We start from the raw sequence: 22,093 nt of genomic DNA, 5'->3' as shown, positions 1-22,093 counted from the left end.
CTGGCCCTGCTCCAAAACTTACTGCTGCAACCTAATGAAGTGAGCACTTACCAACTCACTGAAATGAGTAACTTAAATACTAGTTCTCCTAGTGAAATGCCTCACTACCAAGGAAACAAAGGAGAATTCATATGCATCACTCATCTGACACACCTGAGGGTCAGGAAACTTCAACTGGAGGTTGCAATGAGCAGAAAACAGTGGATATGTCTTATACCAGCACAGCCGGTGCCTGGGGAGAACATCTGTCTGCAGAAATTACATTGACCGTTCCATTTTCTGAGGTACTTTTGTCTGGTGCAAATTAGGGAGCGTTCACATAACAGTCAGCAAAACTATAGAGGCAGTTAACTGCAGAGCAGTGCAACTGGATGTGAAAGAGAACTTTAGCCTAAGAACCAACAAAATGCTTTTGAATTTGAAACAGTATGTAAGTGGTTAGAAGTCTGAAGAGGGAGATGCTGAGTATCTCAAGATGAGCCCACAAAATATATGTGCCCTTAACTATTTCAGCGTTACACTCCCTGACACTATTTCTCATTTGGGATTTTGTGTTGCTGTCTACAGATATGCTAAAAGATCCTGCACTCCCTGTGCAGAATTGAAGTACCACAGGAAGGCCAAAGACGAAGCTGGCCATTTACTGCAAAAGCTTCCTGGTAAAGAGCAGCACTCTCTCAGCATCTTGCTTTCCTGCATGTCTCATTTTGCCCTGTGACAGAGAACCTCTGCTGTAATAATCCAGGGGACAGAAGACATTTATAGTCCGTCAATGAGAACTCACATTAATTTCTTAAAGGATTCAGGTTTAGAGAGTTCACCAGTGACAAAGAACATACGTGTTCTATCTAAAAAGGAAGTTAGCGTGAGTTCAAACCTTGCTTTTTTCAGGAAAAGTGTCAGAGGGAACTAAGTCCAGTTTTCTGTTCTAGGACAATTGACATTTGGCTTTCTTAAGCAGACCCTGGAAAGGTCGTAGCACTGCAAAGCTGAAAGGCACTATATACTTCCATGATAAAAAGTGGAAGAGATTACTACTCATCTTAATCTTAACACCATCGATGAAAATGTTAATTTTGAACTTGAAAAGGAATGTAGAGGACAGGAAGCCCATCTCTCCACCTTATTCTCAAGAAGGATCAGGTCCCTCTTTCCCTTTTTCCTTTTTGCATAGTAGCTAACCACCTGTGAAGCAATTGCAGTTTCCGTGGCTTGTGACCTATGCTGTGTGAGTTTCTTTTCCAAAAAATTAGCCATCTTTCTGCATTATGGAGATATTTTTAGGGACAGTGTGTATGAAACACATGAGAAATAAATAACAATGACAGAGGAAACAAGCTTTATTTTTATTATTTGAAATTTTTGTGCGTGGTAAAGGTACATATTTGACTGATTTTCCTACGTTTCCAAGACAAAGTACTTTTTATTTTTATCATTGGCTAAAGCATCAAGAATACTGTGGCACACAGGAAGCTAAAACTACACACACACACAAACACTTTGATGCACATCTTCCATACTTGACCTTAAGGAGACAAAGTTCGTATTTAGCCTCACAGGGATTTAAAAAGAAAGTAGAAGCAACAAATCAAAAACAAGTGATAATAATATTTCATCATGAGTTTCAAGAGAGTGCAAGACTTACATGTACACAAAACATTAGAAATTGACTTAAAAAGGTGGAATGTACAAAAAGCTTTAAAAAAAAAATGAAGAAGAAAGATAGTCTTGAAACTGGAAAGCTGCAGTGTATCAACTGGTTGAGATAACTTGGGGATACTGCCATATGCCAAGCAGCTTAGGGAACATTCCCACGTCATAAAGCCAAAGCAAAAACGTGTCAGGGTTAAGGCTGTGTTGCTCACAAACATCAACTGAAGTGCTGTACATTCATCAGAAAGAAGACAACCACTGAGGAACTGTTCTACCCTGTAGCACAAATACCTTTCACATACTCTCCACTAACACTCCAAAACAATCACTGCTCACAGTTCTTTGAGAAAATTGTCAATGTACACCATGATTTCATAACTAGCCATCACTTACAGCTGGCAGTCATTTCTTCATAGCAAACACAACATATTGGGCACTTACAGTTCTCATTATAGCAACACTAGATCCTTAATTGTAAAAAATATTGATGTAAAATTGAAAACCCTCTAGCTTTTACAGAACGGAAAAGCATTTACTAATAAATAACTCTCTGTCTACATTAGACAAATGCTTTGTCTCAAGCCATTTTCCTTTTCTTACACAGCTACACTGCTGCTATTTTAACCTATGTAAAAATCTCCTATTTGTAGTGGATTTATGTGAACAGGTCCCTTTATTCTAGTCACAAAGTAACAAAAATACAGTTGGCTAATTTGTCCTAAAATACTCCAAATTACACAAGAACCCATAACTTTTGAGATTACTTTTGAGTTGAAGATTAGTTAAATGAAGCTCATACTTTTGCCATTCATGCTGCACCATTAGTCAATTAGCATTCTAGGGAAGTCGAGGGAATGTTTTTGGTTATACCTGAAATCTGGCAGCAGAATGCCTATAAGCCTTTAATAAATGCTATCAACTCAGTAAACCAAGTAGTGCAATTCTGACGTTCATTTAACTGAATGAAAAAAGAATCTGCCAGGTATTTTTTAGAATAGAATTCCTGCTTTGGTTGTTCTTTGTAAGGTTGGTAAGCCAAACATTTTAGATGAGCTGACTTCTAAAACACACAGCCAAACAACATGTTTCTCGGTTTCCTGTGCCAGGCAGCCTTTGGGAAGTAAATACCCCATGCCACAAATTGGCAGCATTTGCTATCTATCAGAAGAAAATCCAAATGAGTGCCATTTTTCAGGTGCCTTAAGTGTTGCTCTGGTGATGTCTGAAGCCTTAGTAAGATTGGAAACCCAAAAGACCATTTAATCTTAAGAAAACATCTACATCACCCCTAATATCTGTTAACATGGTAGCAAAGGGCTTGCGTGGAGAATTCCATGTTTCATACAACATACAGTGGGTTGACATAGGTTACGTAAAATCCTGCTGAACAATACTGAGCTGAATGAACAGAAAATCATTTGAAGAAAAATGGATTCATGGATTAGTATAGTGTTAGGTATATGTTTTGGCATATAGGTTAGGGTCTGATTTCTGCGATTCTCAGAGTTCCTGGCAGTGGAGGATTTGGCAATTTTTCTTCAGTGGAGAGCATGCAAGTTTAGTAAAATGTTACTACAAAAATTCAATTTTTGAACCAAATCTTGTTAGTATTATCATTACCGACAGCAATAGTACACTTCTCATTTACTTTTTATCTCAAAGAAGCAGTGCAACCTCTTTTCTTTGTTAAAGAATACACTTAAAATGCTACATACGTTTGTTCACTGATAAATTAGCCATTGAAGGGCATTCCAGTGCTAGAAATTGTCAGGTTGTTTATAAGGACACTTAGAAAAAAATTAATTCATCATCATAAAATTTGATTTATGACTTTGTTAAATTTTGATAGGACAGCTTACTGTATAGTATCTGAGGTAACTCATCTTCAGTATTTTAGAACAAACTCAGTTCAAGAGAAGGTTATTATTTTTCTTTTGGTAAGAACAAACTTCATTTTTAACATTTCAGAATGTTACCACCAGTTTCTTAGCTGCATTATATATAAGTTCAAATCTCGAGCCTTATACACAAAATATTTATTCCAATGAAATAAGGAAAGGGATCTTTGTGTGAGAGTTTGTGAACTGGAAAGAAAAAAAAAATGAGAAGAAGCAGCAGTGATTAAAAAGAGTGGACAAACTCTACATTTAAGAATTTGGGGGTCTGCATTTTTACAAGTCAAATGAATCTTTACAAAAAAACATTGTTTTCTTAAATTTGTTGAAACAATCTTAACCTTTTTAGAAATAAGACAAATATTTGTAACAAGTAATTTAAGAAAGATTTCTTTCATTTTTGCAAATATGCTTAAAACACTCCCCTGTTCCTGACCCAATGCCCTTTTGTTACAAGGCTTTACAAATTAGAAAAGAAAGACACCACTACTTAAACTATTTTAGGCATTGTCAGTACACTCACCAGTTCCTCAAATGAGGTTTACAAGCGAGCACCACTCTATATTAGGCTATGGTAGCAATTCACCTTTTGACCACTGGATTTAGAATTAAGAATAAAGCCAATGCTACTTTAAAAAAGACAAGTACACACTTAAAAATAACACTGTAAACAGAACCAAGTCATATGATTGAAAGCATTTCACATTAAATTAATACTTCAGTAAAGAAGACAGTAAAGAGATCCAGCAGGAAGGAAGAGGGACATTTTTCATAGCACTGCCACTGTCAAATGGCATACATACGTTCCAGTTTGCTGAAATAACCTACATTTACTTTTTAAAATTTTTGTGTCAGTCAGTCAGTCATACATACATACATATAAACAAATCAGAAAATCTCACAGTCCTTATTTTATCCTCTAACAAAATTCCCTTTGAATGAAGGACTCCAGGAATTGGTTCAAATTCATTCTTATTTTTAATGTATTTTTTTTGCATGTATAAAGAAATAGCTTTGGTAACCCTTGGCTTTCCTATACAACCTCTGTTTACCACAGTTCCTTTGGTTGTATAATGTAGGTCCTCCATAGGGGTACCTCTCTGGCTTTCTGTCCTGTGTGATGCTGCATTTTCTTATTTGTTAATACCATGAGTTGCCTTAAGGAAACATGGCAATGAACACATATGGAAGAGTGGCACACATGAGGTTAATTGAGTTGACATTGCAATAACCCTGATCCTAATGAACTAGTTTGGTGTCAAAAGGTCGGTCGTTATACAGAAATTCAGATCTCACTTATGTATCGCTACAGTTAAGCTTTTCCAGAGCTTTAGAAATGTCAGGTTTCTGCACAGTCCTTCCAGCACACTGAGCAAGAGAAAGAGCGAAGAACAAGCACATGAAACAATCCTTCATTAATCCCACAAGTAGGGAATTTGCATTGATTCTCATAGTGCTAAATGTTGAGCTGTGTTAGATCTGACAGTTTGAACTAGACCAAATTTGTGTGACTTAATGTTATACTAAAAGGACCTACCTGTTATAAATAGTAAGACTGAAGAATGTTAAAAGTATAATACCTACCATGAAAATGAGATCTAGAAGATTCCCAGGATCACCTTTGGGTGAAATAATGTATATCAATGACACTTTTTCAAATTTGGAAGCTCTGAACGGGAGCTACCCTTTGCAGTCTTCAAAAAGCATTGGGGATTTTTCCCCAGATTTTCTCATTTTTGCCTAACTAGTTAATTGCAGTTGCAATTAGGTTGCAGTTTTTGTTTAATATCACGTTGTCTTTATGAATTCAGTTAAAGAGTAACTTTGTATTAAGAGTAACTGTGTATTAACCCTTACAACAAAAAGTTCAGTGAGGAACATAGGAGGTGCAAGTTCTATGTAAACAAGGTTAAGTTTGGAAATTAACATAAGAAGTCCATCATAGACTCTTTCATTGTTAAAAATGAACTCAAAGTAGGAGATATCCTGCCTTGAATCTCTGGAATCAGTCTTTGATTAGAGGTGAACAAATATCCAGCTCCAAAGCTCATTGTTACTGTAAGTATCGATAGACCTTGAAGCAGTGATTTCCAGAGTCTGCAACTACAACATGGCCATCTGAAGTAAGGGCCAGACCTTGGGGGCCGTAAAGTGGGTCAGCAGAGGTGTTAATGTAGGATAAAAATGATCCGCTTCCATCAAAAACCTTTAGAGATGAGAAAGCACATAAGAAATGTTATGAATAAAAAAAAATCGAGTGGACAAACGTCTACTTTCAGTTATACCATTATTCTTATTTCTGAAACCGTTGAGATACATTACAACAAACATGGGCAGAATCTGATGTTATTCTCATAATATGCAAGCTTTCATACAAATATGTTTTCTTACTAAGACAACCTAATTAAGGCTACCAGGATCTTTGTCAAGAATTTGATATGCAATGAGGTAAAAAAAAATAACCAACTAGAATAAATCAAACTCAGTCAGAAACTTGACCAACACCTTGTTTTCCTAACAAATTTTACTGTTGTGGCTAGCATGACTCTTAAGTTCCCATGCTCAGAAAACCAGGAATTTGTTTGCATTGTTGTCAGTGCTTCCTGAGAACAACTTGTGAGCAGCTCTCTCATTTTTATACTCATAGTACAGCATTTTATACTAATGCATATGCTTAGTTATTTATTAGATTTTATTTTATTTTTTTGCAAATAAGAGAGGTCTGTGATTTGCACTTGAAAGATAAAAAGAGTGCAACTCTCAATATAAATTTAGAATAATTTTCAACATTTAAAACAGATGCTAAAAATCTGACACATTTGCCTCAAGGGCTGTACAGTTCACTTGCTTTTTCATATCTTTCCACCATGTTGACAGTTATGGTGATTATTATAAATTACTGTCATCTCAGTAAAGCTTTGTACATCTCTTAAGTCATCAAATAGCTTTTGGGAAGCTACTTGGAGACAAGAACCTTGGTCAGAATAACCATCAGACTTACCAGCGCTCACACTGGAAAGTCCACAGTCTGATACCTCCATTTTAAAAGTGGACAGGCCAGCAAAGAGGTACAAAAAAGGCTGTTTAGAAACCACATCACTTCTAGTGTGGCTATCCTGCTTCTTGGGAAGTCTGAAGGCTTTGCTGACCAACCAATTATCAGTCTATTACTTTTCCTAATCAAGCACCTTTGAAATACACAAATCTCTACCTGTATTCGGCTGTTTCCCCAGTCTGCTACAATAATATTTCCATTAGAGTCTACGGCAACACCAGTTGGTGCATTAAATTGTCCATTTCCTTCTCCATTTGATCCAAACTTCAGTATGAATTCTCCCTCCTGGTTAAATACCTGTACAGGTTAAAACAATAGCTTCAGTAGGGCATCACATCTAATATTACTAATTGACAAGTACCAGTTCACCTATTAACAAAACCAGGAGCTAGAGAACTACCAGCAATATTCCCCCACATCCAGCACTATTTCCCCCTCTCTCTTACCCTCCGTACCCTTTCTCAGCATGGACATTTATAGATCTCATTTTTTCCCTTCTTGTTTTAGAAATAATTAGCAGAATTATATATTTACATTGCAAGGAAAGGCAAAAAGGCTTGTAGCAAGGGTCATTTAGATCTGCATTTTCAAATAGTTGGTAAGCTTGCATTTCATTATGTTTGCATGATTGAAATGTTATGAAAATTTGAGTTGTGAATATGTGGTAAAATCAGACAATGAAAAAAAGAACAAAGAACTCACTGGCAATACCAGCACCAGCCTACATCCTTAAAACAAGTTCAGCAAAATTAGCAGCATTTCTACAATTTAAAAAGCAAAATATCTGGAAAGTCTGAAAAAGAGATAAGGGCAAAAACTGGTCTCTAGTCTTGTATCTTCCCTATAGTAAAGGCCTCAGAATGAAGATTGGAGAAAAGGTGCCTGTCTTTCCTTCCTGCTTCACTACACCACATAGCACTTAGGCCCCAGGACCCCCTCCACAGCCTGTGCATCCTGAGTTAAGAGCAAAGTGTTGATATGGCACTGGCAGAGAGTCCTAACAGAGTAGATGCACTGTTCTTTGACTTTCATAACCTAACAAATATTAAGAATCACAGGACACTGCCCTCTGCACTGAGAGCTCAGTAACTGTGTTACCTGCAATGGCAAATAACAGTTTTAGATAGCAGAAAAATGGAACAGATCAATGGCTATTCTGCCAGCAACCTTGATGTGCCAACAGGATCAAGTGAGACACAAGATGTTTCATTTGCATGGCACCATAGCCATCTCCTTTTAAATAGGTCTGGTATGCACCCAGGCCCAGCTCTGCCAAAAGGTGCAACAGTGTTCTAAGGGACCAGCTGTGGCCTAAGCAGAAAAATACAAAGACCCGACAAGTGTTATGAAGGTGAGAGAGGTGAGGAAATCATCCTATTCTGGATGATTTCACCCACAATGGACAGACAGAAAGTGTTTTCAAATGGAAATCAATGTTAGCTCAGATGACAAAAAATAGTAGGGAGGGTCAACTAATCAGAAAAAACAGGCAAAGACATTTTGCTCTTTTCCTGGGTTAAAATGGGGATGGTCAGTGACAGAAGGAGAGGAGCCTATACCGAGTAGGATTTTCTGCAGATGCCCGAAGTGAGGAAAATGCCTGAAGATGAAATGGCAGAGGGAAGAAAATGTTTTGCAGAATGATGATGTATAACTCAAGACACCAGTGCCAGAAAGAGGCTGAGAACCATAAGAGTGAAAGTTACTTAGTCATAAATGTATTTACTATTTGAAGTTTACTCTCCACTCTTTTCCTTACCATCTAATCAAAGAGGACAGCATCACCTAGTTTATAAATAACTCTTCAAAGTGTCAACAGTTATCTGCATAGATTTACAGAATGCTACAAAAATAAGAATCTTTTTCCAGTTAGTACCAAATTGCAACAAATAACATTTTTATTCCATTGAGTCATGCCAGATACAGACAGGACGCTCTGTTCTCATTAGCAATGTAATTCATTTAATTCGCTAAGATGCCACACTTCTTACATCTCTTCACTTGCTTTTGTTCCTTTCAGCTGGCCCTTGTTAACTTTCTCCAGGCATTCTCGTTACTGCAATAGGCTTTACTGGTGGAGAGGTAATTTATGGAGTCATAGACCTCCTGCTGCTAAACCACATGAACAGTCTGCTTCAGGGCTCCTGCAGCAGCCTTGGTCTTTCTGCAGTAATCCAAAACACATGAGTTGCTATTTCCTCTCTAATTCCAAAAGCATACCAAAACAAAGTCTCTACTCAGAAGTCAGATGATTCAGCGCTGCTGAACACATCGGGTTGTCTACACTCACCAGTATGCAGACAGAAATTTCATATTTCGGGTAAATATGTAAGATTTATCATTTTAGTTACAAACATTGGTTAACTGAACTAAGGGTACATCTGTGTGTTCAATTAGGATAGGCAGTCATTGGGTCAAATTCTACTGCGCCTGTGCTGCTGCATGGCAAGGTAGGGAAAAGGAGCGTGGAAAGGGCTGAAATCGGGAGTGGTGCGGCCTGAGAACAAACAGGTGACTCATTTCTGAAATGGCCTGTAACTCCTTAATTCACGTTTTCTATCACCTGACGTCTCATCATACATCCTTGCTCTGGTTTATTACTGGAACAAACAAATCTACCACCTATCTTACCACAACTGTTTAATAGGCCACAAGTCAAGATTTCCCATTGCTCTAATGGCAAGTGAACAGTTCTGCCCAATGTAGGACGTACTGGATGAAAACTGACGGTCTGTCTTACACAGTTAAGACTATCAGGTCATAAGAGGATCCAGTAATAATAAAGCTTATAAATATGGAATGAAGTCTGTCAGGTGTCTTTACTTTGCTATACTTGTATTCAACTAGAAATGTGGGAACATTTTAATGGGAAATTCAAAAGCAGTTATCAGTTATCTAAAATATCAAAAGACTGATAAGTAACAGATTTTTCAGAGAGCTAATTAAAAATAACTAAGGTGATATTATTTATGTCAGGCATAACATACATATATTTAAGCAACCGAATTATAGAATGCAATAGTGAAACTGAAGGCAACTGCTTACATCCCTATTATACAATACACTGCACACAAAGGTCTCTGACTGTGAGTCTCTTAATCAGGCCGCATACTTCAAAAGCATGATCTCTATGTTTCAAGTAATATTTTATTTTCCCCAGAAAATAAAAATAAAATAAAAAGCTTCCCAAATTGCCATTAACGGTACCTTGACAGAATGGTTATGAAAATCTGTAACAATAATTTCATTGTTGCTGTTTACAGCTGCAAAATGAGGACCTGCAACATAGAAAAAGAAAGAATCATAGTAAAAATAATAATGCCACTAAATCAAAATAATACTGTTTGACTTTTGACAATAAACAGTCAAAAAGGGACGATCAATTTCAAACCACTCTTAATTTCATTTCTCCTTTTAAAAAGTCAGCATGCCTTTTTGTAAGCAAACCATTTAGTTTTCAACCACTTGTCAGCTAGTGTTATCAATAAGCATTGTTGATTCCTCCCTTTTATACATGGATGACTATGCAGATATTTATATGTTGATTAACTAGAGAAAATATGTGGTGCTTAGGGATAAAGTTGTATATATAATGAAAATAGTTCTCAAAAAGTAAAGCCTAAGTGAAATCTTCTGTGCTTTATTTGATCACTTCTTACAAGCATTCAAGCAAACAAGCTTAGGATAAATGCAAAAATTACTTAGAAAAATATTGTTGGAGAAAAAAACACACTTTTGTTTTGTGTGTTGAACTATGTACACAAACATGAATAAGAAACAAACCTGAAAACAGGAAAGCACCTGAATAAAAATATTTGGTGCCATTTTAAGTTACTAAACAAATAAAAACTCAATTTTAATCTTCTCTGTTCATTAGTATAGAGTATAAAAAGGATAAAGACCTTTACACTGAAAACCTTCAAGTAATGACAGTTAACCTGTTCTATGTAGCCTACATACAGTTGAATATATAAATGGCAGTTTTCCCAGACTAGCATTTTCCATTTGCATAACTGTGTCTTCTTGATCTCAGTATTAACACTGCCCCATTATGCCAATTTTGTAATGGGAAGATACTATTTGGGGCATGAGTTAATGTGTACCTGACCACCGGAGACACAAAGCATGATGTCTGAGTTGATTATCATTAACGGCTTAATGTGGGCATTACAAAGTCTGTCTTTCTCAAATCATTGATCTGAAATGCTTCCAGGCACAGAAAGGTAGATAAAACAAGATAGTTACATCTACATTTGCAGAACAGATGTTGTAGACTTCCTGGCCAATTAAACAAATGGTGAAATGAAGACAAGCTGTATGTTTAGTAGAACTTTCCCATCCCAGAAGAAAAAAAATGAGTAGGGTATAGCATCTTCAACATGCTCAAACATCATGCAAATGTGAGCAGAAGGGGCAAGAAGAGGGGATTTACATATTACCATCAAGTGTACCTGCAAACTGCTTGTCGCCGTTCCCTCGGCTACCAAACCTGGTGACTATTTTCCCATTTGGCTGGAAGATGAACACACAGCAAGCTTTATTATCCACTACAATTATGTGTCCATTACGATCCACAGAAACGCCTTTTGGGCCCATGAGTTTTCCAGATCCAATTTTGGCCTAAAATGAAAACATGAAACAGGAAAACACATTAGCATGATAGAAATGTTAGTATAGTTCAAAGCTGTCCTGTATCACAGGCACAGAGTAGCATGAAGAGAAATTTTTTACATCAAAAGACTGCCAGGGAGAAGTGATTGCTTTATCAGCTCATGTTGTGTTCTTTTTCATTTCATCTTCAGCTGAAAAGAAAGACTGTTTTCTATATGTCCTTTCTAGAGTGGAAAATTTGCGACCTCATCAACTGAATCCAAACATATGGCAATATGAATCCAAACAAATGGCTACGTAGTCAACATTAGCACATTGGTATAGGGTAGGCTGACACACATAGAAGACCTCTGTCCCCTTTCACTCACTACATTGGGAAAATGGGCTTGTAGCAGACATGAGTCACAGAAATCAATACATTACAAGATGTCTCTCGGTCATTACTATGCTGGGCATGGTATAGATGTGCAGGATGGAGGTGGTAACCAGATGACTTTCCTCAACCTGTAGATGGCATCTGACTGAAAAGCTGAAGCTACAGCAGAACTGGTGAACATTAGGTGCCTCTTCCTGAGCACGAGAAAAGCCAAACGAAGCCAGTCATCACCTCTCCTTCCAGAGAAGCACACAGTGGGGGCAGCTTAAATGATGGACAGATTTGGAAACAGTTACCTAGTTGGCTCCAAAAGTCAGGTCTCCTGCAAGCCTTGTCGCTGTTCTGGACAGGCAGTCCACTGAACACACTGTGTTGAAATTATGGATTCCAGAGCTTCCAGATCCTGCAGTTATTTTTCAGAGATATCCTACAGACTTGCATCCATCTCTCTGGTGGATGACATCACTTTCTGTTTCCAACTGAATTTTAATGAAGTAGATACTAAGGTATTCATCTTTACAAAAATACCATTTTCCACTGCATTGCCTTTACAGGGTGAGACACATCAGTGCCTTCTCTGCCCCTCTCCCTTACCTGATGCAAGTGGTGAGGAATTTTCCCCTCTATTCAGCACTGGTGAGGTCACACTTGCTGTACTCTGTTTCAAAGAGGAGAGAGTCAGGCTCTTTTCAGTGGTTCCCAGTGCCAGGACAAGAAACAATGGGCACCAACTGGAACGTGAGGTTCCCTCTGAATGCCAGGCAGCACTTTTGTGCCATGTAGGTGACAAAGCCCTGGCACAGACTGCCCAGAGAGGCTGTAGAGTCTCCTCCTTGGAGATTTCCCAAAGCCACCTGAATATGGGCCTGGGTAGAAGCTCTGAGTGGCCCTGCTCAAGCTGGGCTGGGCCTGATGGACTCAGTCAGCAGGCAATCTATGAGTCTATGTGAGTGGCTGAAGCTGTGTTAGTCCCTGACTATCAAGGCAGGACAGATTACATGGCACGGTGAAGATCCATTATCTAACTCGTTTTGCTGTTTCCAAATGTTTTTAAAGCAAACAACCACATGAGTATCTGAAGAAGCTCAACTATCCTTAGGAAACCTCATGCTCCTATTCCATGCTGCATTCTCATGGGTGGGGTTGATAAAAGCAGGAGCTATCTTAAAATAAAGAAATGGAGATAACCTGAGGCTGTCTAGTATGAAGTCAACAGCATTATTACATAGTCTCTTTCAGTCTCAAAGAAAACTCCAGGGAGTAAATCTTGCAGCTTCAAGCCAAAGTGCAATCATACGTCTCTTTTTAAGGGCAGATACATATGCTCTCTTAAACTGCTCAATATTTAGACAATGAACACCTAATTAAATCACACTAAAGTAACCCTAGGAAAAAAACTATTAAAAACGACTTCATGATCACCAAGGGAAAGATATGAGCAAATCTACAAAATGCATTCAGGTTTGCATAACAACAAAGCTGCAACAACATAAATCAAATGCAAATCAGTAGATTTATTTCCACTGGAGTGTTTAAATCATATTTCCTTCTTTCCTCAGGGATGCCTGAGTGTTTGTCTGCTTGTGCACTGCACACCTCCTTACCATCTTTCCAGGATTCCTAGGGAAAAATGACTCAGACTCATGAGTACAGTATCTTTCTGAACATATAAATACATATGGGAAAAAAAAAGTGAATAAGTCATGTACTGCATTAATGGACACTCAGGGCTGAGAAGAGTAATAAAAATTACTATTCTTGGGACAGGATTCACAATATAATTTGCAGTTAGCAATAAATTATGTCTGAAGTTCTTTGTTTTACTAAGAATCTCTGTTTCCAGTTTAGATCAAAATACACTGATGACACATCACTGGGTCTGGCTGAACATATGCTTTGTGTATTTTTATTTCAGAAGGTTTCTTAGAATTGTAGGTTTGATTATTTAAAACAGAACATTATGAAACCCAGTCACTGCTGTTAAGTATATGAATGGAACTATTTTCAGATTTTTCTACCATTAGAAATGAATAAAGCAGAATGAATCATTTGAATCTTTAATACAAATAATTGAATTCAGTCAAGGACATTATATTCCTTATTTTATAGGCTTCTATTAATTTAGATTGGTTTTCAAACATGACACTTTTCTGCCTGGCAGAGGCTGCTGGGGTGAGTGAGCCCAGTTCTGTTATTAGGGAGATGCCTGGGCTTCCAGGAGAAATCTGCTTTCTGGCTCGCATGAGTATTAAAACGCTGTGAAGCTAAAGGAGAATAAATAAAGAAAGAAGGGGACAACAACTAAAATAGTTAGAATAAGTTCAAAAGAGAGCCCTGATAATGCTTAGTTAACAACTAGCAGACCATCAGTATCTCAAATGTTATACAATGCCTTGTGGGCACTATCCTTTGAAGTGAAATGCCATTATCCCTGTGTATCTGTGCATTCTTGCAAGCATTGCCTAGTTTAATCAGACAGAGCCCTTGTATGTTGTTTTTCCCAGATTTCCACGGGCTAGACTTGTTATATACGTCCTGTGCTTCAACTGTACGAGTATGCCTTCCTTCCATGTGAAAGACACATCTACAAAAATTCTCATATTTTTTCTCATAAATATTATCTGTCGCATGAAATCAAAAAGTAGTATTTTCTATCATTAATACTTCATCTCTTATTTAATCTAGTCCCAAGAACTATGAAGTCCAATGCATTAACTTGCATTATCCACACAGACATTGCTGACTTTACATAGCTCAGGTAATCTAACAAAAAAATATTAACTAAAAACAAAGCTAGGCTCCATGTCAGAGGAACTTCCTTAACTCTTTTTTTTTTCCCAATACTTGTCTCCCAGTTGGACACAGGGAGCTGGCTCCTCCAGAGCCATGGCTGTGTTCTCCAGAGCTGACGCCATCCACAGTGCTGGATTTACAGCCTAGCTGGAGAAGGAAGGAAAATGAGCCCTCTCTCCTCCACGTCCAGATCAAGGCAGTTCACATTAAATGTGTTAATAATTATTTATATCACACTTAGATTACTCAGAGTATTTGGATTCTTAAACAAGTACATCTTGGTTTGTTTTTGTTTTGGTGTCTTCAGCCAAAGCCGAGATTTTCCTGTGTAGTAGTACATTTTTAAAGCTACTCAACAAGAAAGATCATGTAATCCCTACAAATGCAAATAATTTCTTTTAACAGTTATATAATATAATATATTAGTATTATTTTATTTTAGCTTTGAGTCTATGTAGCATCTGGATTCTTTTAAAAGTGTACAAGTGTCTTTCTCAAATGCAAAGCAAAACCTGCTATTTGATACAGCATTTGTCACTTTGTGAAAACTAATAAAGGAAGGCCATCTGTTGATAGCCACATGAGCAGGTCAGGACTTGAGCTTTTTGTCATTAGGCTGCCAGAAAATGCCAAACAGGTGATTTCTCTCCAAAACAGATAAAACTACGTTAACTATGGTAGAAATTTCTCTGGAGGTTTTTCATCTCACCAGAGTGATACTAATCTCTGCTGGAGACAGCTGTGCCCAGCATGGATCACCCAACTTGGTAACATGCATTCAGACAACAGCACCAAGTGAAGGTAACCTTTAATTCTCTCTGGAATTGTACCTGACTCCCAGACATGATAAATACTGCAGGTTTACAAGCATTAGTGTAGAACAGTAGCTGTCATTTTATTTTACTGCCATAAAAAGCAGCCAGGCTCATATGAAAATAAGCACACACTACTCAGAACTTCTGTCTTCTGAAGCCAAGTCATTCTTCTCCTGCCTTTCAGTTTTTCTACTTTATATCACCCCACATAAAATACTCCTGTCCATGCTATAGCACTGGAACTACCTCTTGGGTTGCCCCTTCCTTGAGTTCATTAACAACAGGACTATATATAAATTACGCACTTGATTTTTTGATATGTATGGAGAAAATAGAAGACACCACCAGCAGTCTGGTGCCTTCCATATGTCACTGAAGTCTTCTCAAAAGTTTTTACATTTGTTTTGTGTGTATATACATATACACACACAGCTTTATATATAATCAAACTACTAATGATTTGAGTTTGTTAATCTAGTCCACCTACACGTGATTACATTAGCTATTCTCAACTGTAAGTTGCAGAAAGGCAGCCAAGTACCTAGTGCACAGTACAGCAGAATGGAACGTATAATCTCTATTTGATATTACATTGGCAGTACAGTTGGAGGTCTCTTCCTATTTATTATACAGCATTGCTGTGTCATGCATTTACACATCACAACAGTGGAATTTAGACTAAGTAACAAACAAACTATGCCGTTCCTTGACACACAAAAAATCCCTACAACAGTACTTTGCATTCCTTTGTAAGACAGAGAAAGCTCAGGAAAGTATGTTAACTCATACCTTAAATTTTCCATCCGATGAGAATATGCTAACCCATTTGTTGTCATAATCTGCAATAATGATGTCACCACTGGGATGCACAGCCACTCCTGTTGGCCGCTGCAGCTGGCCAGGAGACCTTCCTCTTATGCCAAAGCGACTTTTGAACTGGCCATCATTGGAAAATATCTGTAACAGAAAATATTAGTTTTAAAACTAGGTCCACATAATAACATCATCTATTTTTTGGAGCTTACAATTTAGAATTCACTAATGAGCACTATAGTCAGGAACACAGTCAGGAAGTCTTTGGACTCTTACACAGTCTATATTTCAAAGCAATATGCCCATCTTAAGAAGAGGCCTCCACCTGGACCCTGATTTCATAATAAAGAAGTTCTCAGCACTTACATTGCTCTGTTTCTTGAATGATCTCAAAGTAATTTACAAGCATTAGTGAATTATGCTTCATGATATCCCTCTCCCTCTTAGAAAAGTGGAAGGAAGTGGTGTTATTCCTGTGTTAGAAATGAGGAAACTGAAGTACTGCCTTGGCCACAGCAAAAAACTAAGTCTTTTGAAGAGATAGGAAAAGAAGCTAGAAGATAGTTTTAAATTGTAATCATTTGACTTAGGAATAAGTACTGGGCCATTTCCTGACAGATGCTTCAGCTACTCAAAAATCAGTCCAGTACTTGCATCCCTGAGACAGGTAATTAGACACTGAAGTTCTTCTGAAGGGGACACAGATTACAAAGTATGAGGGTACTGATGAATATTTGACTCTATCTCTTTGAAAAGGCTTGGTAATTAGTTCTTACTGCATGTGGGTTTCTAGTTCTGACATATTGAAGAACAAGTCACACACTGCTGCCTTGTTCATTGCTACCACATGGGCAGCCTAAAGAGTGATGACAAACTGTTAATTTTAAAAATAATTTTTAAAAAAGACAAAAAAAGCAACAATCAACATGAATAAATGTATGACAGGCAGGAGAAAACACAGCTAGATTTCCACACAGGTTAAAAAAGCCACGAAATCAAGTGTGTTCAGGATCCTAACACAGAAAAGATTTTATCATGCAATCACACAGAAAAATCCATGAAGTAGACTAAAAGTAATTTGAAGACAGTATCTATGTGTTTATTTTTTTTACTTGTATTCATTTAAGTTATATTTGTGGCATCTTGTCCTATATTTATTTTGAAACACTGACTGATGAATTTACAATATGAAGTAATATTTACAAAAAGGCATTTTTCCAGGCTACTGTTTGCTTTCTTCATTTACTGCCAAGCATAGTAAGGAATGAAAATGAACTCTGATATATATGTTAGATACAGTGTAGATCTGAAAAAGATAGCTACAAGTCAAGAGGATGGAATGATAATAGATGATAAGCAGGTTGGGCATTCTGGCCTTGTGTTGTACAAAATCTGTCTGAATACAAATAAGGTGAAGGTATGGGGGAGAAACAGACAAATATTTGACAGTGGCATAACCTCATACCTGCACACACTGGTTGTTACTGTCTGCTATTAATATTTTTCCATTTGTAGATGCAGCTACACCTTGAAGATTTGTAAATTCCCCTTTGTTTCTTCCTTTGGTACCTAAAATTGAACACAAAGCACATAAATCAGGCTAGGCATTACATAGATCAGTTACGACCTAAAAGCTAGTACATGTATTTATTACATCCTTGATCTACGGATGCCTATTTTCAAGAGTTCTTATCACTGGTACAGAACCATCTCAGTAACAGATCTCAATTCTAAGTACAAGAGACTGTTCTTACTCTTTAGCACATATGCCATCTAACCCCCAACAGAGGAATTACTTTGGCCTTCACAAAACAAAATGTCTTCACAATTTGCTTCCTGCTAGAGGTTACAAGTAAAATGTTTTCTTCACAAGCTTTTTTTAAAATACAGGTTTTTGTTCAGGTGAGAAGGCGATGAAAGAGGCAGTGCTGTGGGAGCACACAGACAGAGACTAAGCCAAGAACCTGGTTGTTTAGTACAATTTGCTAAATCTCCCCTGTGAAGTCAAGAAATTGAGAAAAAAAATATTAGTGATTGCTTTGGATGAGGCCTTTTCAAGACAGGGAGGTTTGCCATTCACTCATACAGTTTTCATTCAATCTGTAAAAGTTCTCTTAGAAAACTATGATGACAAACTGTTTTTAAACGACTAGGAATTGATGCCAATGAAGACCAACATCTGGTGACTGAATCTTTCTGCAAAGACCTTTGATTGTTCTTATGAGGCAATACATACACACAGGTGTCATTTGTGTCCAGGACAAATGCAACAGAGATTTATGTAGAACCAAGTGGGCTAATGGGATAAGGACCTACAAAAAGTCAGGTTTTCACAAAAGTTCATTAAGTTTAAGTGCCTTATTACTTAGATGTTTGTTCTGGGACAGTCTGAGGAGAGTCACAGAGCAAACTGATATGTTTAAAAGGTCAGAGCTGAAGTGCCTGGTCCAAACTGCACCTGGTGCACAGTAACAGTATTCAAATTCCTGCTGTGTTCATAAAGAAGGCTCAGGTGTCTTTAGACAAGCTTGCAGTTACTATCTTGAACCACAAAGTTATTCATAATGAATGAATTAACAAAAAAAGACTCTACAAGCAGTTCATTCTGAGACTTGCATGCAGAGCTGTTTTTCCCTGGTTAAGTATTTTTACAAGCATTCACCAGCACTATATCAGATATTAATTGGTTTCAATAATATAGTTTAAACTGAAAAGCTTGTACTTTATTTTTGTCAGTCCAAATATCCTGGAGCCCAATGATTAAAGCTGCTCTGACTGTGACCCTCAATATAAGACATGCATTAGCTCTAATTTTTACTTAACTTTCATTAGGGATGCATGTGCTCTGAAAAACCCTTCTTTCTAATGCAGTGATGGATGTGGGATGCATATTTCTTGTCACTGGCTAAGAAGCAACATTTAACTCTGTTATGGTTTTATGATTTTTGGTTATTGGTATTCCACATCATAACATCATGTAGTGTATGTACCTGGTTCTCAGAAGAGAAGAACTACTACATTCCCCAAAGGAATTTGCTGCCCTATTACTGTTTTCCAGTCAGAGAGAAAGATAAAACTGTTCGCAGATCACAAGACACCCTCTTCTCATCCCAGCAGCATCTTGCTCCCCAGCCATCTCACCATCGGCACTAGAGTAAGGCCTACCTTAATTTTGGACACTCTTTCTCATTTTATTGGATATATTAGCTTAAATTGTAATTATATTGTATTGTAGTGTGTTATTTTGCATTCCTATATCTTATTTAGTAAATTAGTTTGTTTTTCCTCAGATCGTTGCCGCTGTTTTGTTTTTTGGCCCATCTCCCTACCCTTTTTTCCCTTTCCCGGACTGTGGGTCCGTGGATCCCCCCCCACCATTAGTCACAGAACCGGGCCAAACCAGCCTGTAAACTGTTGACAAACTCCTTGGCACTTGGTGCTGAGACCTTTTCTTTGTTTCAAGACTTATTTTCCTGAACTCTGCATGCTTACCACTTTCTCAGCAAAGGAAATACTTCTCAGTTTTGTAGTGCAAGGAGAAACTACGTGTTAAGCAAGTAATGAGTTACACACCAATTATGTTGCCCACACTTGAGCCATTTCTGTGTATTCTTTTACTGAGCAGTGCCTGAGGGATGCATGCAGTTATTTTTTTTCCACCGTATACTAATGGCGAGTTTCTGTTCTACTTTTTAGCCAAAGAGAAGGGATGAAAAGTAAGAAGCATTCCTTCTACTACTGAGAGAAAAGGAAAAACATTTGTTAGAAAAGAGGAAGCATAAGCTAGAGCATCTGGAACTAACTAGAACCACCACTATGGAATGTATGCTCCTTCTCCTTAGAAGAATATTCACTTTTAAAGAAAAGAATGATCTATATAGAGTTGCCCTGAGATTTCTTCACTGGGACTTTACAAATATACATCAAAGGCAAAAAAAAAAAAAAAAGAAGAAGAAGAAGAAGAAGAAGAAATTACCCAGGAATGCCATGGTCACATTTCACAGTAAGTTTTGGAACAGTACTTTATTAACAGTGTGCAGCTGAAAATCAGCTCCATGCAACATTCTTGTAAAGAGCATTCCACAGTTATTAAACTCAAGACCATGACAGGTTCTAATCTGCACACAGGCCTCTACAGAGTCCCTTCCACAAGGGGACACACTTCTCTGAAGAAGAAAGCTGAAGTCAGTGAAACACACCTGACTTCCTAAGTTACGTTCAGGAAGAAAACAGGTAACTTTGAACTTTCTGATTTGAATAACTCACTGTGCCAGCTGTCAACGGTTTACAGGCATTAGGCCCGATTCCGTGACGAAGGGGACGGGGGACCCACGGGCCCACGTCCCGGGAAAAAGGGGAAAGGGGAAAAGGGTAAGGAGATGGCCCTGAAAGCAAAGAACAGCGGCAACAATCTGAGGAGAAACAAACTAATTTACTAAATAAAATATCGGAATGCAAAACAACACACTATAATACGATATAATTACAATTTAAGCTGATAAATCCAATACAGAGAGAGAGAATGTCCCAAAATCAAGGTAGGCCTTACTCTACTACCGACGATAAGACGGCTGGAGAGCGAGGTGCTGCCAAGACCAGAGTCGGCGGAAAAAGGGACGAGGTCTCATGATCTGCAAGTTTTTATACTGAGAGCTTTTATCTTTTCCCTCCGGCTGGAAATGGTAACATAGGAGCAAAGTACCGTGGGGACTGTAGTAGTCCTTCTCTTCTGAGAACCAGGTATATCTACTACATGACGTTATGATGTGGAATACCAATAACCGAAAATCACAAAACCATGACACCAGCAAAGCGAGCCAGTAGCTCATGTGAGAGGAAAGCTTGTGGTAATGTATGTCAGCACTCTGGAAAAGCAGGATCCTGCAACCATGTCTGTAATAACAAAGGAGGACAGCTCCTCCCTCTTAAGCAAAGATTCCTGCCTCATAAACACACCTGCCTGAGAGAGACATCAGCATCTTTTACTACAAGATACCTCCCTTCTGTATCAAGGCAACCAATGCTTTGTCCTCTATCTCTGCACTTATCACCCATTCCTCCTTAGCCTGGTGAGACACCAACATCTCATATGCACAGGGCTGGGGATAGAGGATGGTTTAGGGATCCAGTTAAGTCGGGGGTGTTGCAAGGTTTCCCAAGCAGCCTGGCATGGAGATGAAAGCCTGAATCTTTTGTACCTGTCTTCACACAGCCTTGTCTCTCTCCTGTTCTGAGCTACTGAGCACAAATGAAGAAGAATAAGACATTTTACTCCACCTTCACCAAGCTGTGTGGGACTGGGAGAGGAGGGTTTTCAAAAGGTCAGGTCAACCAGAGCAGTTAGGAAGCTGTGGAATAGTTTCTTTTCTGCCATCTCTGTCTACAGCTCTCTAAATAAACAATCAGATTAGATTTAGCCCTATCCAAGTCCTTTGGTTGTTATTCAGCTTACCCTGCACAAACCAGTTAATTTAGCTTTGAAGATACAATTTCAACAAAAGAGCAGCCACCTTCAGCTCAAGACAATGCAGCACAAACAGAATGCTTCATAATTTCAATCTTCTTGCACAGTACAGGCCAGGCAGAATCTCACCGAGAAAAAAAAAAATCAAAAAACCTATTAAAATAATAGGAAATGTTAAAAATTATATCATGCAGCTAAGTCTGCTTTGTAAGTGCTGGCCATCTGGATGAACCTGTTGAACAATGTACATTTTTTATATCCATAGTAATAGAAGTGGTTTTGCTTTCTAAATTTTGCTGATGTGACTAATAATCTACCTGCTTAATAACCTAGGTTTACCAGCTTCCTAAAATGGAAGCAGCATTTCACCCCTCTCAGCAGAAAGGGATTGTCTTCAAAGACATAAAAATCCTGCAGAAAGATTAGAGATTAATGGGGAGACTCAAGAGGATGCAATACCCATAGCACATTGTATAACTACCAATTCTTTCCTACCTACACCACCAAATACTTCTTCTGGGACTGTTCTCCATGCTATAGTGAAAAAAAGATAGAACTGAATAGTATGGAAAGATCAACATATAAGCTGCACAGACAGGTGTGAAGGAGTTGTTTTCT

General features: G+C 38.0%; 1 protein-coding gene across 12 annotated transcripts in view; it reads right to left on the bottom strand.

Moving 5' to 3' along the window:
- The window catches only part of LOC110397612 (tripartite motif-containing protein 2), an 87,058-nt gene continuing 66,287 nt past the window's right edge, over positions 1,323-22,093 (bottom strand). For all 12 annotated transcript variants that reach the window (XM_021394125.1, XM_021394122.1, XM_021394119.1 and 9 more), the window contains 6 exons: positions 17,477-17,580; positions 15,988-16,155; positions 11,055-11,223; positions 9,811-9,881; positions 6,760-6,900; positions 1,323-5,754 (listed from right to left, as the gene is read on the bottom strand). In XM_021394125.1, coding sequence (XP_021249800.1) covers positions 5,602-5,754; positions 6,760-6,900; positions 9,811-9,881; positions 11,055-11,223; positions 15,988-16,155; positions 17,477-17,580 — 806 coding nt within the window. In that variant the 3' untranslated portion in view covers positions 1,323-5,601. The remainder of the gene's footprint in view (positions 5,755-6,759; positions 6,901-9,810; positions 9,882-11,054; positions 11,224-15,987; positions 16,156-17,476; positions 17,581-22,093) is intronic.

This window comes from Numida meleagris, chromosome 4, assembly GCF_002078875.1.
Source record: "Numida meleagris isolate 19003 breed g44 Domestic line chromosome 4, NumMel1.0, whole genome shotgun sequence".
In the NCBI taxonomy this organism is placed as follows: Eukaryota; Metazoa; Chordata; class Aves; order Galliformes; family Numididae; genus Numida; species Numida meleagris.
This window is presented reverse-complemented; position numbering and strand designations above follow the sequence as displayed.